Source organism: Scyliorhinus canicula, chromosome 7, assembly GCF_902713615.1.
Source record: "Scyliorhinus canicula chromosome 7, sScyCan1.1, whole genome shotgun sequence".
Classification (NCBI taxonomy): domain Eukaryota; kingdom Metazoa; phylum Chordata; class Chondrichthyes; order Carcharhiniformes; family Scyliorhinidae; genus Scyliorhinus; species Scyliorhinus canicula.
Genome location: NC_052152.1, coordinates 86,100,727 through 86,115,644, shown reverse-complemented (window position 1 = coordinate 86,115,644; position 14,918 = coordinate 86,100,727). Strand labels below are relative to the sequence as shown.

General features: G+C 46.5%; 1 protein-coding gene across 3 annotated transcripts in view; it reads right to left on the bottom strand.

Moving 5' to 3' along the window:
- Positions 1-14,918, bottom strand: part of LOC119969118 (glutamate receptor ionotropic, kainate 1) — a 521,043-nt gene that overhangs the window by 203,952 nt on the left and 302,173 nt on the right. For all 3 annotated transcript variants that reach the window (XM_038802335.1, XM_038802333.1, XM_038802334.1), the window contains exons 4-5: positions 10,962-11,143; positions 4,674-4,727 (exon numbers count right to left, since the gene is read on the bottom strand). In XM_038802335.1, coding sequence (XP_038658263.1) covers positions 4,674-4,727; positions 10,962-11,143 — 236 coding nt within the window. The remainder of the gene's footprint in view (positions 1-4,673; positions 4,728-10,961; positions 11,144-14,918) is intronic.

The window sequence follows — 14,918 nt, the reverse complement described above, 5'->3', positions numbered from 1 at the left end:
AGTACACCCACAAGGAAGGGGCGGGGGGCAACACTAATCGGACTGCTGTTTAAACAAGCCCGACACAAATTCTTGGGGATCCAAATAGCCCATGACTGGAAAGAGATCCACAAATGGAACCTCACCAGTGTGACAGAGGAAGTAAAAAAGGACCTGCAAAGATGGAACACACTTCCACTCTCCCTCGCGGGGAGAGTCCAGATGAACAAAATAAACGTGCTGCCCAGGTACCTCTTCCTACTCAGATCCATCCCGATCTACATCCCCAATGCCTTTTTCAAAGCACTGGACAAACTAATCATGCCGTTCGTATGGAGGAGGGGGGGGGGGGGGGGGGAATGCTAGGATCCCAAAGAAGGTCCTACAAAAAACAAAATCATGGCGGGGGGGCTAGCCCTCCCAAACCTACAATTCTACAACTGGGCGGCGAATAGGGGGATGGATCAAGGAGCCAGAAGTCAAGTGGGTGCGCGCGGAAGAGGCCTCCGGAAAGGGTACCTCCCTCCAGGCCCTCGCCACGGCGGCACTCCCATCCCCACCCAAAAAACACTCCAGCAGCCCGGTGGTGATAGTGACCCTCCAGTCCTGGAACCAACTACGGCAGCAATTTTGCCTGACCAAAATGTTGGACAAAGCTCCCATCTGCAACAACTATAGGTTCACACCAGCACTGACTGACGCCCACCTTCAAAAAGTGGGGACAGGACAGAGGGACACTGACAGTCAGGGACCTATACACGGACGGCAGAGTCGCAACAATGGACAAACTGACAGAGAAATTCCAGCTAGACAGGGGGAACGAGCTAAGGTACCTGCAACTTAAAAACTTCCCACGAAAGGAGACAAGGACGTATCCACAATCGCCACGACGCACATTACTGGAAGAGATACTGGACGCAAGCATCCTAGATAAAGGGAACTGTAGCAACATGTATGTCCGACTGGTAGAAAGGGCCAACACCGTACTGGACGCAACAAGAAAGAAATGGGAGGACGACCTGGGGATGGAGATAGGGTGGGGACTCTGGAGAGAAGCACTGCATAGGGTCAACTCCACTTCCACGTGCGCAAGGCTCAGCCTGACGCAACTAAAAGTGGTACATAGAGCCCGGTTAACAATAACTCGTATGAGTAGGTTCTTCCCGGAAGTGGAGGCTAGATGTGAATGGTGCCAAGTAGGCCCGGCCAACCACGCCCACATGTTCTGGTCTTGCCCCAGACTTGCAAGGTACTGGACAGCCTTCTTTGAGGCAATGTCCAAAGTGAGGATGAGGGTGGAGCTATGCCCGAAGTGGCGGTCTTCGGGGTTGCAAACCAGCCAAATCTATTCCTGGGGAGGAGGGCGGACGCCCTTGCCTTTGCCTCCCTGATCGCCCGCCGTAGAATCCTGTTTGGCTGGCGGTCAGCAGCACCACCCAAAGCTGCAGACTGGCTGTCTGACCTCTCAGAATCTCTCCAAATGGAGAAAATCAAATTCGCCATCCGAGGGTCAGACGACGGCTTCCACAGAACATGGGAGCCATTCACCCAATTGTTCCGGGACCTGTTTGTGGCCAACGAACAAGCTGACGAATAGCCAGGTAGTCAGAAATCAGTGGAAGGTAGCCGAGGCAGGGGAGGGAGGGATAGACCGGGGGCGGGGCGGGGAGGGGGGGGGGGGGGTAGCAGCTAAACCTGAGAGAAAAGAAAGGCGAATCACAGGAGAATGAGAAGGGGGGAGGAGGGGGTAGAAGAGGGAGGAGACAGGGAACAATAGAGGGAAACCAGTGAGGTGGGGGGGAGAGGCAAGGGAATGACAGCCAGAAGGAGGGCATGGGAAACAATAACAAACTTGGCATCTACAAGAGCAGAGAACAAGGAAAATCCGGGGAAAGACAGGATGAACAGCTGAAGCGGAGGTGATCACGACACGACAACGGCAGCGGAAACCGTCTGGGAGAAGCAAGCGACAACACCAACACCAGATCCATTCACGTATTGCCCTCTGTAATTGTTCTGTATCTGTTTCCCCGGCGCCCAAATGTATATATACCCCCCCAGTTTCCACCCCCCCCCCCCACAAACAGATGCCTACTTATGTGCTAAAAACAATACCGCCAATTGTACAGAGCTGCTGTTGTTGAGCTAGCACATAATACCCTACCAGTTATTTTGTTCTGACTTTTTTTCTTTTTTGTTGTTTGTTTTGTTTTTTGTGCGTGTTCCCTTCTCTTCTTCTATTCTGTGTACATAATGGTAAATATACTTTATTCAAAAACCAATAAAAAACATTTATATTAAAAAAAAGAAAGGGTACTCTGTTCGCTGTGCTGAAATCATAATTTTACTGAAAGCTACTTGGATATCAAGGCTAACAATTGTACTGTGAAAGGAATAGTAAATTGGAATTCTCCTTCTAGAATGAACCAAGATATGTAAAAAGGAAGAGAAGATTTAAGAATATAATTGCAATGAATCCGTGTCTTTTGAGGGTTAAGTGCACACTAAACATAATGTTACTGCATACTGCTACATTACTGGTGAGAGGAAGACTCTCGTCAGCATTATGCTGATGAAGCCATAGATTAGCAATGTTGAGTTCATTAATTTCAGGGTACTTAATGTTTAAATAGATCTTGCAACATTTCACAAAGGCTCATATGCATGTATGATGTGTTACCAAATCTAATTCAAATCCTGCACTGCAGCAGAAGCTGCAGGCTGCTTGATTCTTCTAATAAGTGATCTGCCACTAAATTCAATTGCAATGACTACACAGGGTGCAGGATTCAATGATCTCTACTTGCAGAGACTTTAATTGACTTTATAAGACAAGAAATGGCCTACATTGAAGTAAGGTGATGTACAACCTACTGTAAGGTCACACGGATGCAAAAGACTTCAGGCCTACTGTTCCAGACACAGTTATTGAGAATGCTGTGCTGGCTATTGTGGCTAATAAATGAGGCCATCTTTTCATAGAATCATAGAATTTACAGTGCAGAAGGAGGCCATTCGGGCCATCGAGTCCGCACCGGCCCTTGGAAAGAGCATCCTATCCAAGTCCACACCTCCACCCTATCCCCTGCAGCCCCAAGAATCGAACCTGGGATGCTGGAGCTGTGAAACAACAATGCTAACCATTGTGCTACCGTGCCGCCCTTTTCAATGAAGATATCCAGACACAATCAGAGATCCTTCAATTGCAATACCTTAAGTCATAACCTGATCCTCCAGTTCCAATTCTCAGTGTCTGGGAATGAACTCGCGGTACATAAAATATCCGCTCTTTGCAATCCATCGATGTTTCAAGAATATGGAAGAACAATAGTGAATTATATTCACTATTGCCTTGGAGCAAAATGTGATCGTAAGACCATTAGATGTTGAAGCAGAAGTAGGCCATTACTCTGATTGAGTCTGCTCTGCCATTCAATGACTGATCTGATATGATAATCCACAATTCCACTTTCCTGCCTTATCCCCATAAGCCTCGATTCCCTTACTGATTAAAATCTGTGTATCTCAGCCTTGAACGTACTTAATGACCCAGCCTTTACAACCGTTTGCGGTAAAGAATTCCACAGATTCATTACCCTTTTGGAGACAGAATACATCCACATCTCTGTCTGAAATGGGTGACCCCTTACTCTGAGATTATGTCCTCTGGTCCTAGACTCTCCCAAAAGAGGAAACAACCTCTCGGCATCTAACTTGTCACCCCAACCTCCCCCCCCCCCCCCCCCCCCCCCCCCGCAAGAATTCTACATGTCTCAATAAGGTCAGCTCTCATTCTTCTAAACTCCAATGAGTACAGACTCAACCGCACCTCAGAAGAAAATCTGTCCATACTTGGGATCAACCTAGTGAGCCTTCTCTGGACTTCCTCCAATGTCAATACACCTTTGCTTAGATAAGGGGACCAGAACTGTTCACACTGGTCCCAGTGTAGTTTTGTGCCTTGTATCATTTTAGCAAGATTTCCCTATGTTTTCACTCCATTCCCTTTGGCATAAAGGCCAACATTTCATTTGCCATCCCTATTACCTGCTGAACTTGCATGTTAGCTTTTCATGATTTCTTCAGGAGGATCTTCAAATCCCTCTGTGCTGCACCTTCTGCAGTCTTTCTCCATATAAGTAATGTTCAGCTCCTTTATTCTTCCGACCAAAGTGCATAACTTCACATGTCCTACATAGTATATCCTATTTTCCAAGATTTTGCCCTTTTGCCCTTTTGTCACTTAACTGTTTCTATCCCTCTGTGGACTCTGTCATTGTCACCTTCCCCAACAATAAAATAAAAAAGAATCATTGCTCTCACTGCATAAAGTGCAAGATAAATGTTATATTTTGTTATATTATTCAAGAAGAGTTTGGAACTATACCATTATGTGCATGTATACAGCTATTTCCCGAATGCCACATCACTCATTACTACAATGCAGTCAGCGTGCCAAAGTACAGTGTATCATTCCACAGCACATGCTGGGATCTGAGAAATATATTCAATGTCAGCTCCAGCATTTGTGTCTAAAAGTTGTGATTACTTTGAGTTGCTGGAAACCACAGGACATCAAAAGGTGGGTTTAGATTGTTCCCAACATCAATCCCTCTTTAGTGTATCAGCAACAAACAGACATATCACAGGCGCTGTCTCTGAAACAAAACAATTGTTTAAAAATAGTGTCTTACCAGTGTTGTGAAGAAATAATGATAATACTCAGTCATCATTCCCATCGAAAGGATCTGCAAAGGGAACAAACCAATGTTAAACAAAAATAAATAATGTGTTTGTTATACAGCACCTTTCACATCCTCAGGAATTAAAGAAATACTTCACAGCCAATAAATTTCTTTTGAAGTTTAATCAATGTTTTAATGCAGGAGGTAGCGGCTGAGAATTTATACATTGAAAGATGTCACAATCAGCTGCAAGCTTTTGGTGGTACTGGCTGTGCGATAGATTTTGGCCAGGAAAATTCATGTGGTGTTCCTCGTATAGTGGTGTCGGAATTTTTTTCATATCCACTGGGATACGCCAGGTTCAAAATTCCATTTGAAAGACAGCACAACGCACCTGGGGTTTCACTCTGAGTTGGAGAAGCCTGTTGGTTAGCATAATGCTAAAAGCAGATAGGGAAGCAGGTAGAATTGATCAGGGCAGCAGCAAGCAGGTTGTAGCTGGCCATCGATTTGGCGTGGGGCGGAGGAACAGTAGATGGTCTGCAGCACTGAGAAAAGTGGGAGACTTCAAAAGTGCATAGCGGGTTTATACTGGGGAAGCAATGCCCAATATATTTGTGGTCACTTATACAAACAGTGAAGCCAAGAGTGTAGGTCAGGTGCCCTCTGAATAATACCACATTCAGGGACCTGGATCAGGAAGGAGAGACAGGCAAAGCAAAGGGGTGAAAATAAGTCTGGGGGAGCGATTGGTGGCTCGGATGTTGCTTCACATTCACAACTTGTAACTGCAGGGAAACTTAATCATAATATTGATTCTCAGTGTGCTTTATATCAGTTATTTTTTTATTTTTTTTAAAATTTAGAATATCCAATTCATTTTTTCCAATTAAGGGGCAATTTAGCATGGCCAATCCACCTACCCTGCACATCTTTGGGTTGTGGGGGTGAAACCCACGCAGACACGGGGAGAATGTGCAAACTCCTCACAGACAGTGACCCAGGGCCGGGATTCGAACCCGGGTCCTCAGCGCTGTAGGCAGCAATGCTAACCACTGTGCCACCGTGCCGCCCTGCTTTATATCAGTTATGGCTGGGATTTTCCAAACCTGTTGCCGTGCAACCGGAAATTCCAGCCCAAAGTCAATGGACCTTTGGCTGGGTCCATCAAATTTTCCGTCCCACCCTTGACGATTCCCACTGCAGGCAGGTCCGGAAAATCCCAGTGTATGTTTTTGAAGCCAAACTATTGTGGCATGGAACATTGGAAAATCCAATCACATTGCCACTTACAAACATGACTGGTATTGTATCCAAATATTGACACATTTACAATGAAATCTTCCATAGACAGAGCCTTGACATGAATTTTGAATTAGAATACAACAAACCATCCATCATTTTAAACACATCACAGAACAACCGTTCCACAGTAGTGGTGTACAACATGAAACATTTATTTCAAAAATAAACAATTGTTGTTTCAGATAATGTCATCTATATTTAGTTTGAAATCGAATGTTGTCAAGCTTAACAGAATCAGCCTGGAATTGTGATGTGAACATTGACCATTCTGCCCCCTCGGCGGCTATTGTGCTTGTGTCAGCAGCGGTGAGTCCGATCCAAACCCCGAGTTTCAAGCTGTGACAAGAACACTGAAAATTAGGTTACGGTCTCGCCTGTCTGTATATGCCCGACATCTCTTTGGGTTGAATCTCCTATCAGTCGTCTAAAATGTCCCATTCAAAATGTCAAATATATGCAAATCAAGGTTCAACACTTGGGCCAAGTCTGAAACTCTATTGTCAACAACTTCAGCATGCTACTCGTTAATTCTATGGAAGACTCAAATCCGGGGCTGGAATGATGGGGAAGGCATTATTTCCAGTAATAGTTAAAGACATCAGCAGCTGCTCTCAGTTAAGTCACTGGGTTGTTCATTTTGACTATTAATGTGCTGCTTTCGTGGTCTTGTCCGCTGACATTACACTTTCCAGATTTCTTACCAACCACATTGGAATTTTGACCAGTGGCTTGTGGCAAACTTCAAGTTGTTATTATGTTTTTGGTGAGTCTGGTGTGATCCATTGTGGCTGGAAGAGTAACAAACAAGATCCCAGAGATCTGCAGCTTCATGGAAAAGAGGCAGAAGGAGGGAAGATGTTAGGAAACCTCATGCCAACATAATGGTCAAGAATTTCATACCTGCAGATCAGCAAGGAATAGAGTGTGAGGTTGCCCTGCTTTACTGACCAGGCTGGCATACAGCAGTGTCGCCCGATGCAGGAATATGTTCCAGCACAACATCAGGCCCTATGTGGGACAATGTAAATAATGTATTTAATAAAGTCAAAGACTTGGGGGGAGGTGTTAATGTTAAATATGTAGACCTTCGGAGGCAAAATGTAGGAGAAAAATCACATAGAAGGTAGCCCCCCCCCCAGAGTCCTCTTGTATTTGGTCCTGTTTGCGAGGATCCGGGGAAATTAGTTGACAAACCCGACCCATCTCATTGTATTTAACGAAAGGATCTCGAGAGCCACGAAAAAGACGGTTGGGAAGAAGGGTACGAGTGATAGTCTTCAATGGAGCCAGAGAGAGTGCGAAGTTCATTGGGCGGAAAGACGGCGGAGGCGACCTTGTCGGGTAGGGCCGCTCCTATCACAGTAGAAAGGCTGACTGGGGGTAATGGTAATCAAATTTAAGAAACAATTTGGCAAATACTTTAAAAGGCAAGAAAGGGAAATGGAGACCCTCAATAGGTCCTTTGAAGATGCATTGGGTCCAATAAGAGAGAAGTTGAGAAGGACTTTGGAGAACGTGAAAGAGCATGGAGAGATACTGAAAGGGGTGGAGGAGATCCTGCCGTGGCATAGCGACCTAATAGCCTTGCTGGAAGCTGATGTGTTGGTGGTGGAGGAGAGAGTAAGGCCCAGTGGGTAAAGCTGGTGGACCTGGAGAACTGGTTGAGGAGACAGAGACTCAGGATTGTAGGGTTGGCAGAGGGGTGGAGGGCCCAAGGCCAACCGAGTACTTTGCTCAGATGTTTGCAAAGTTGCTGGGGGAGGGGGGAGGGATGACTAGACATCCCTTTCTGAGCTGGATAGGGCCCACCAAACACTCCAGCAGAGGCCTCGAGCGAATGGTCCACCACAGATGGTGATAATTTGTTTCCACAGCTACCAGAAGAAAGAGCGGGTCCTGAAATGAACCAAAGACAGCCGGGATGTGAGTTGGGAAGAAAAAAGTATCCAAACTTATCAAGGTGTCGGGGCAGAATGAGCAAAGAGGCATGCGTCCTTTAATAAGGTGAAGTCGGCACTATTTAAAAGTGGAGTGCATTTTGGTGTGGTGTACCCGGCGAAGTTGAGAGTTACGCATAACTCAAAAAATAATTTTTCCGAGATGGTAGAGGAGGGGGAGGCTTTTGTCAAGGAACAAGGACTTGAATGAATTAAAAGGGTTTGAATGGGACGTTAATGGGTGTTTTTTCGGATGAGATTGTTTGGGGATGTTTCAGTTTTTGTACATATGTTTGGTCATCTGGGGTTTATTATTCTGTATATATTGTTGGGGGTGTGATGAGAGGGAACTGTCTTCAGACGTAACCGTTAAGGCATTAATGTGGACATAAATGGCCCCATATAGGATCTTGAGACTTGTGAAGGCTTTAGCTTAGATTATTCTGTTGCAGCGGGAGTGGACAAGGGAGTTTCTGGTGATTTTCTTTGTCATCGCTTGTGAGCCCTGGCAGGGGGCTATCTCACTTGACGATAGAGTTAAGCTAGTGAACGGGAATGAGGTGAAGGAACCTGCTTGGACAGGTTTCGGTGCGTCTAGTGTGTTGGCTTGGTGGGGGGGAGGGGGATGGTAAGGAGGGAGCATTGTTCGGTTGCAGGTTGTTTGCAGGTTCTTGGGTTGGGAGGGAGAGGAGTAGAATGCTGTCAGTGACCGGGGGTTTTATTGTGTCTCACATTATAGGTGGGGCGACTGGCCATCTTGGGTGGGCCTTGGCTCCAGGAGCTTAGAATAAGGATGGGGTAATTCTTAACAATGGAAATGCGTCAATTAAAGGGGGGCGGGGGTGGGAGACCCCCGATCAGCTTAGTCACTTGGAATGTTAGACATCTTGGCGGCCCAGAGAAACATTTGTAAATTTCGTAGAATTTATAGTGCAGAAGGAGGCCATTCGGCCCATCGAGTCTGCACCGGCTCTTGGAAAGAGCACCCTACCCAACCGCACACCTCCACCCTATCCCCAAAACCCAGTAACCCCACCCAACACTAATGGCAATTGTGGACACTAAGGGCAATTTATCATGGCCAATCCACCTAACCTGCACATCTTTGGACTGTGGGAGGAAACCGGAGCACCCAGAGGAAACCCACGCACACATGGGGAGAACTTGCAGACTCCGCACAGACAGTGACCCAAGCCGGGAATCGAACCTGGGACCCTGGAGCTGTCAAGCAATTGTGCTAATCACTATGCTACCGTGCTGCCATCAAGTGTTTTCTCTCATCTGATGTGGTGCTTCTGCAGGAGACCCAAATGTGGGTCAGGGATTAGATGAGGCTCCGAAAGGGCTGGGTGAGCCAGGTGTTTCACTCAGGCTTTGATAGCAGGGCCCGGAGGTGGCAATTTTAATTACGAGAAGTTCTATTTGTTTACAGGAACGGTTGTGGCAGATAAGGGATGTAGGTATGTGACAGTCACTGGAATATGTACCCACCAAATTGGGATGGTGCAACATTCATGAGGAGATAGTTGGCCACAATAAGGATTTGGACGCACATCAGTTGATTCTGGGGGAGATTTGAATCTGAAACTTGACCAGTGTTGGCATTTATGGAGAGGACTGTGGGAGGGGGGGGGGGGGGGGGGGGGGGGGGGTCGCATATCCATCGCAGTTGATGCATCCTGAGGGTAGGGAACTTTCATTTTCTTCCCAAGACATAAACTATATTTGAGGATAGATATTTTTCTGCTGGAAAGGTCTCTTCTTCCTCAGGTGAAGAAAACTAAGTATTCGGCGATAGTCATATCAGACAGTTAAGGGGCTACTTATGAATATGGGGAGAAGGCCAGTCGTCTCTTGGCTTGCCAGTTCAGGCGACAGGGGCCCTCCCAGGAGATTATCCAGGTCAGAGGCTCGGGTGGCAGATTATTGTCTGCTCTGGACAACGCGAATGGAGCATTTGAAATGTTTCTAAGAACCTTTATAGGTTGGAACAGTCAGGAGTGGGGGCGGTTTGCTGTGATTCCCGCCCTGCGACCTGGGTCCCAGTTGGCGGCCGTCTTCTGGGGCGACCAGACCTGGATGGGCCCAGCTGCTGCTCAGGTATCCCAAGTGGCATGGTGCAGCCCTGTTCTGCCCACTGCCCACCAGATGTGCCAGGGACAGGAGTGGGGGGGGGGGGGGGGGGGGGGGGGGTGTCCGAGGTGCTGCAGTGTTCCGGCACCTCCCTTGCGGGAGTCACTAGCACAGGCCCCATCACCGCTTCCTTCCTCGGGGTGCCAGATGGCCCTGGGGCTACTCCATGGGATGGGGGTGCGAGTTGAGCCATGCCCTAAGGCAGTCCCGCCACCTGGTGCTTTCAGTCCTGGAGGCTCACTCTGGTGCCGACCAGGATCTGCATGCTCTCGGCCATGGAGAACAGGGAATGGACCATTTCTGTCTGGGTCTATGCCACATCACGCTGCGACTATGCCACCACCCTCTGGGTCTGTGTCACATCAGCCAGTGACTGCGCCATCTCCCTCTGGGACTGGGCCGCCTCCCTCTGGGTCAGTGCCACCTCGACCAGTGCCTGAGCAATGCTGTCGGCGTTCTCAGCCCTGGCTTGCTGTGACTGGGCCAAGCTCAGGAGCGCTGCTGCAATGTCTAGGTGGCTCTGGCACATGCTGCTTGTGAGAGGGCAGCCCTGTCCTGAGCCTCGGCCGGCGGATGCAAAGAATGCCCCAGCACTTGGATATGCTGATTCATAGCTAAAGCCCTCGCCCCCAATGCCTCCACCGTGGATGCCATACGTGTGGTGTTGGCCTAGGTGGCACGCATGGTTGCCACAACTTCCTTATCCTACAAGCAGTTGAACGCCTCCAACTGCGTCTACAGGTACTGGGTGCTCGCTGACAACGCTCATGTAGTCCCTGCAAATGCTCTTCATATATTTCATACAGGAATACGAGAGCTGAATCATTCCTACACAGTCAGTTAAAGGACTGTAATTTTATTACAGAATGGAAAAAATCCAGATATGCTATAGGACCAACAGAACATCGAAGGCTTCAATCACCTGTTTCAATATTTGGGCTGCAGTTGCATATGTACAGTCAAATATCACGAAGAACTCCTTCCCCTTTTTCATCTGCTTCAGAAGAGGCTTGGTATCTCTATTTCCTGATGGCAACTGGCGGATTTTAACCTTAATGTTAAATCTGGAGGGAGCTTTCATTAATTCTTGCAAGCGAATGAGACCTATTGGATAGAAAAGTACAAAACTTAACGCCAAAATCATATAACTGTATGTACCTGAAATAATCCCTGTTTCACCATCTACATCTCAACTTTTAAAATTTTGAATACATAATAAGAAAAAAGTGATAAATCATAAACTGGCCTATGGAGTGTAGAATTGTAGATTTGAGTTAATTGTCCTTATTTACCAGTTAGTAGTGCCCCTAAGAGACCGACGATCAGTACATTATACATACATTTTTTGATCTCGCTTCATATGGGAAGACTTATCCACCAATGGTGCATATTGAAAAGTTATATGTATGCTGTGTTCATTGATCATTTATTCCAGTGGTTGAATTTTTACTATATGCCACTAGAGAGCAAGGCACCCACAGCAACCAAAATATTAATACATTATAAATATACAGGGAAGAACATCTTACCTGAATCATCAAAGTACGCTCTGTTTGCATTACTTGGTTCTGAAATAGGACTGAAATCTACTCAATTGCTATTGAGATCCCTAACGTATCTTCCAAAAGACATTTGATACAGTACCGCATAACAGACTTGTGAGTAAAGTTATAGCACATGGAATAAAGGGATAGTGACACTATGGATTTGAAATTCGTTGATTGACATGGCAACACAGAGTGGTAATTGAGGTATTTTGTAGAAGTATCTAATAGATACTTAGAACTTTATTTTATTTAATAGCTTTGGGGCAGCACAGTGGTTAGCACTGTTGCTTCCCAGCTCCAGAGTCCCAGGTTTGATTCCTGGCTGGGTCACTGTCTGTGCAGAGTCTGCACGTTGTCCCAGTGTCTGCGTGGGTTTCCTCCCACTAGTCGCGAAAGACGTGCTCGTGCTGTTAGGTGAATTGGACATTCTGAATTCTCCCTCTGTGTACCCGAACAGGCGCCAGAATGTGGCAACTAGGGGCTTTTCACAGTAACTTCATTGCAAAGTAAGCCTACTTGTGGCAATAAAGATTATTATTGTTATTAAAATTGTTAGCACCACTTTCTTCAGCTCAGAAATACAGCAGGACATTTTATTTTTCAAAATTTAAACAAGGAATTTAAATATCTTGACAACTTGATAGTTCCACAGGCCTTCTCCACCTTTTACATACATGCATGTCTGTGCTTAAAAATCATAAGTATAAACTGCGGGAAACAAAACCTCGCTCCAGCAAAAATAGGGTCTGTTTGAATACTGCATTGAGTTCAAATGGCCCTGCTGACTTTGGGTTTCCCATATATGCGAATCACACCTACCTCATTTCCCCTACCGGCAAAAACAGAACTTGCCAGAAACGGGACTGGGACTTTCGGTGTGGCGTTTCCATGACTCTGTGAATATCGGGGCCATTAGTCATGAGAGAACCCACAGAGGAAAATTAAATCACTTATGGCTTGAATATACTTGAACAATGAGGAGTCTACTACTCCCACTATCACAATGAGATTTTTACTGCTCTTCTGTTACCTTATTTTGTACTCTCTTCATTGTTACTGTGTGAAAATCTTCCTACTTTCATCTCCGATTAATTAAATGAACCATGCTGTTTTGGATTTCATCCGCAATCCATGTTTGATGAAGATCAACAATTTGGACGAAATTCAAGTGGTCAGATTGCCCCGCAGCAGTTATTTATCTGCAATTCTTTATTGCTGAATGTCGGGGATTGTTTCGCTCAATTGGCTGGACGGCTGGTTTGTGATGCGGAGCAATGCCAACAGCACGGTACAATTCCTATACCGGCTGAGGTTATTCAAATCACCACCAGTCAGCTCGCAAAGGGGAGAACAGTCTATGGTTCTCTGGGACTGTGGTGACATTTACATTGCTGAATGTAATTACTGATGTTTGTCAAAATAAAAGAACTGAAGTCAGAACCTGGAAGTGCATTTTTATTGCTCCTGGCTCACATTTCCATGCATTTAGAGACATTTACAAAAATCAGCAGTTGTTTAAGCTAGTCGAGGCTATAATGCAGCATGAAATTGTCAAACACTGAGGGAGATGCAAGTTAATTAAGGCTAGTCAGCATAGATTTGTAAAAGACAGTCAATATGTGACAAGTAAAACCTTGCATTTGAAATTCCGTTCGAGCCACTCATTTTACAAGGTGTTGTACAATGATTGGGGGAAACTGAATTCCTTTCCTTTGTTCCAATTATATCTGAGAGAACACAGAAACAAGATTGGCAGACAAAGGGTTAATTTTAAAGCCGAGAATCCTGGAATGACTACCAACCCGTAAGTGAATAGATTTTCAGCTGTCAGGTGATAAGTGTAAAGACATGTTCTAGGCTCTGTTCAGAAATGCTGAAGAAAGAAAGCTGTTATATTGATCTTTGATTTCCTTTTACCTAATTGTTTTGTATCTTAAAAGCTATCAGGGGTTCAGGTGAAGTGAGACTGAGAAATCCAAAGAGAAAGGCCTCGGTATTGGAGCAGTATTGTGATGTGGTAAAGGCAAGAGTGGGACAGGAAGGTACAGAGAGTTTATCAAAAAATATAGATCAACAAAGCTCTCTGCAGGGAAAGAAGTGAAACAATGAAACTAAAGGTTCTTTATCTGAATGCACAAAACATCTGGAATAATATAGATGGATTAGTGGCAAAATAGATGTAAATGATTTAGATCTAATCACCATTACAGAAACATTGGCCAAAGTTTTACACTGCCTGCCAGGTGGCTTCTGAAGCAAGGGTTTGGGTGGGGTAAAATTGCACAGTCGGAGAGTAGAGCAGAAAGGGAGACAGGGAGCCTGCCCATGCCCCTCTTAAGGCCCTTAGGTGGCCACTTAATGGTCAATTAAGGGCCCTTTCCCACCATCTTCAAATTGTAGGATGGCAGATATGGCAGAATAGAATGTACAGTGCAGAATGAGGGAATTCAGCCGATCGAGTCTACACCGGCTCTTGGAAAGAGCACCATACTTAAGCCCACACCTCCATCCTATCCCCGTAACCCAGTAACCCAAGCTAACCTTTTTTGGACATCAAGGGTAATTTATCATGGCCAATCCACCTAACCTGCACATCTTTGGACTGTGGGAGGAAACCGGGGCAGGTTTCAGAGGAAACCCACGCAGACAAGGGGAGATTGTCTGTGCGGAGTCTGCACAGACAGTGACCCAAGCCGGTAATCGGAACTGGGACCCTGGAGCTGAGAAACAACTGTGCTCACCACTGTGCTACCGTACTGCCCTCAAATGATATAGGTTGCATTTTTACATGGGAAAAATCGGTGCGGCCCTCTCACGGATCCTCTGACTGGTGAGGTGCTAGCAGCTGCACCACGTAAAACGCACTGCCTTCCCGATATAAACGCTTGGAAAATTGGCGGGTCTGTGGCTGTACATGCGCACAGCGTAACCTTCAGCGGTCGCACCGTACAAAATGGTGCCGGCTGTGTGCGGACCCAACCTACCAGATAGTGCCCCCCTGGACATCCCCTCATCACCCCCGGGCCACCCCCCACCAGTCCCCCCAGTCATCGCCGATGCTCCCCCCTGGCCACCAGCAAGGCTCCCGCCCGATTGGTGGCGGCACTGGACACAGTCCACAGCCACCACGCCGGGTTCCCGACTGCTGAGACCACATGTCCCCACGTGGTCGGGAGCTCGGCCCATCGGGGGCAGAGCATAAGGGGAGGGCTTTCAGGTAATGCCTCGAGGCCGTCCCAACAGCGTGCAGCGCACTCCTCGATGATGCTGTTTTGGAGGGGGCGGAGCTTCCAAAAACAGGCACCGTCCCAGATTCCATCATAAAAAGGGAT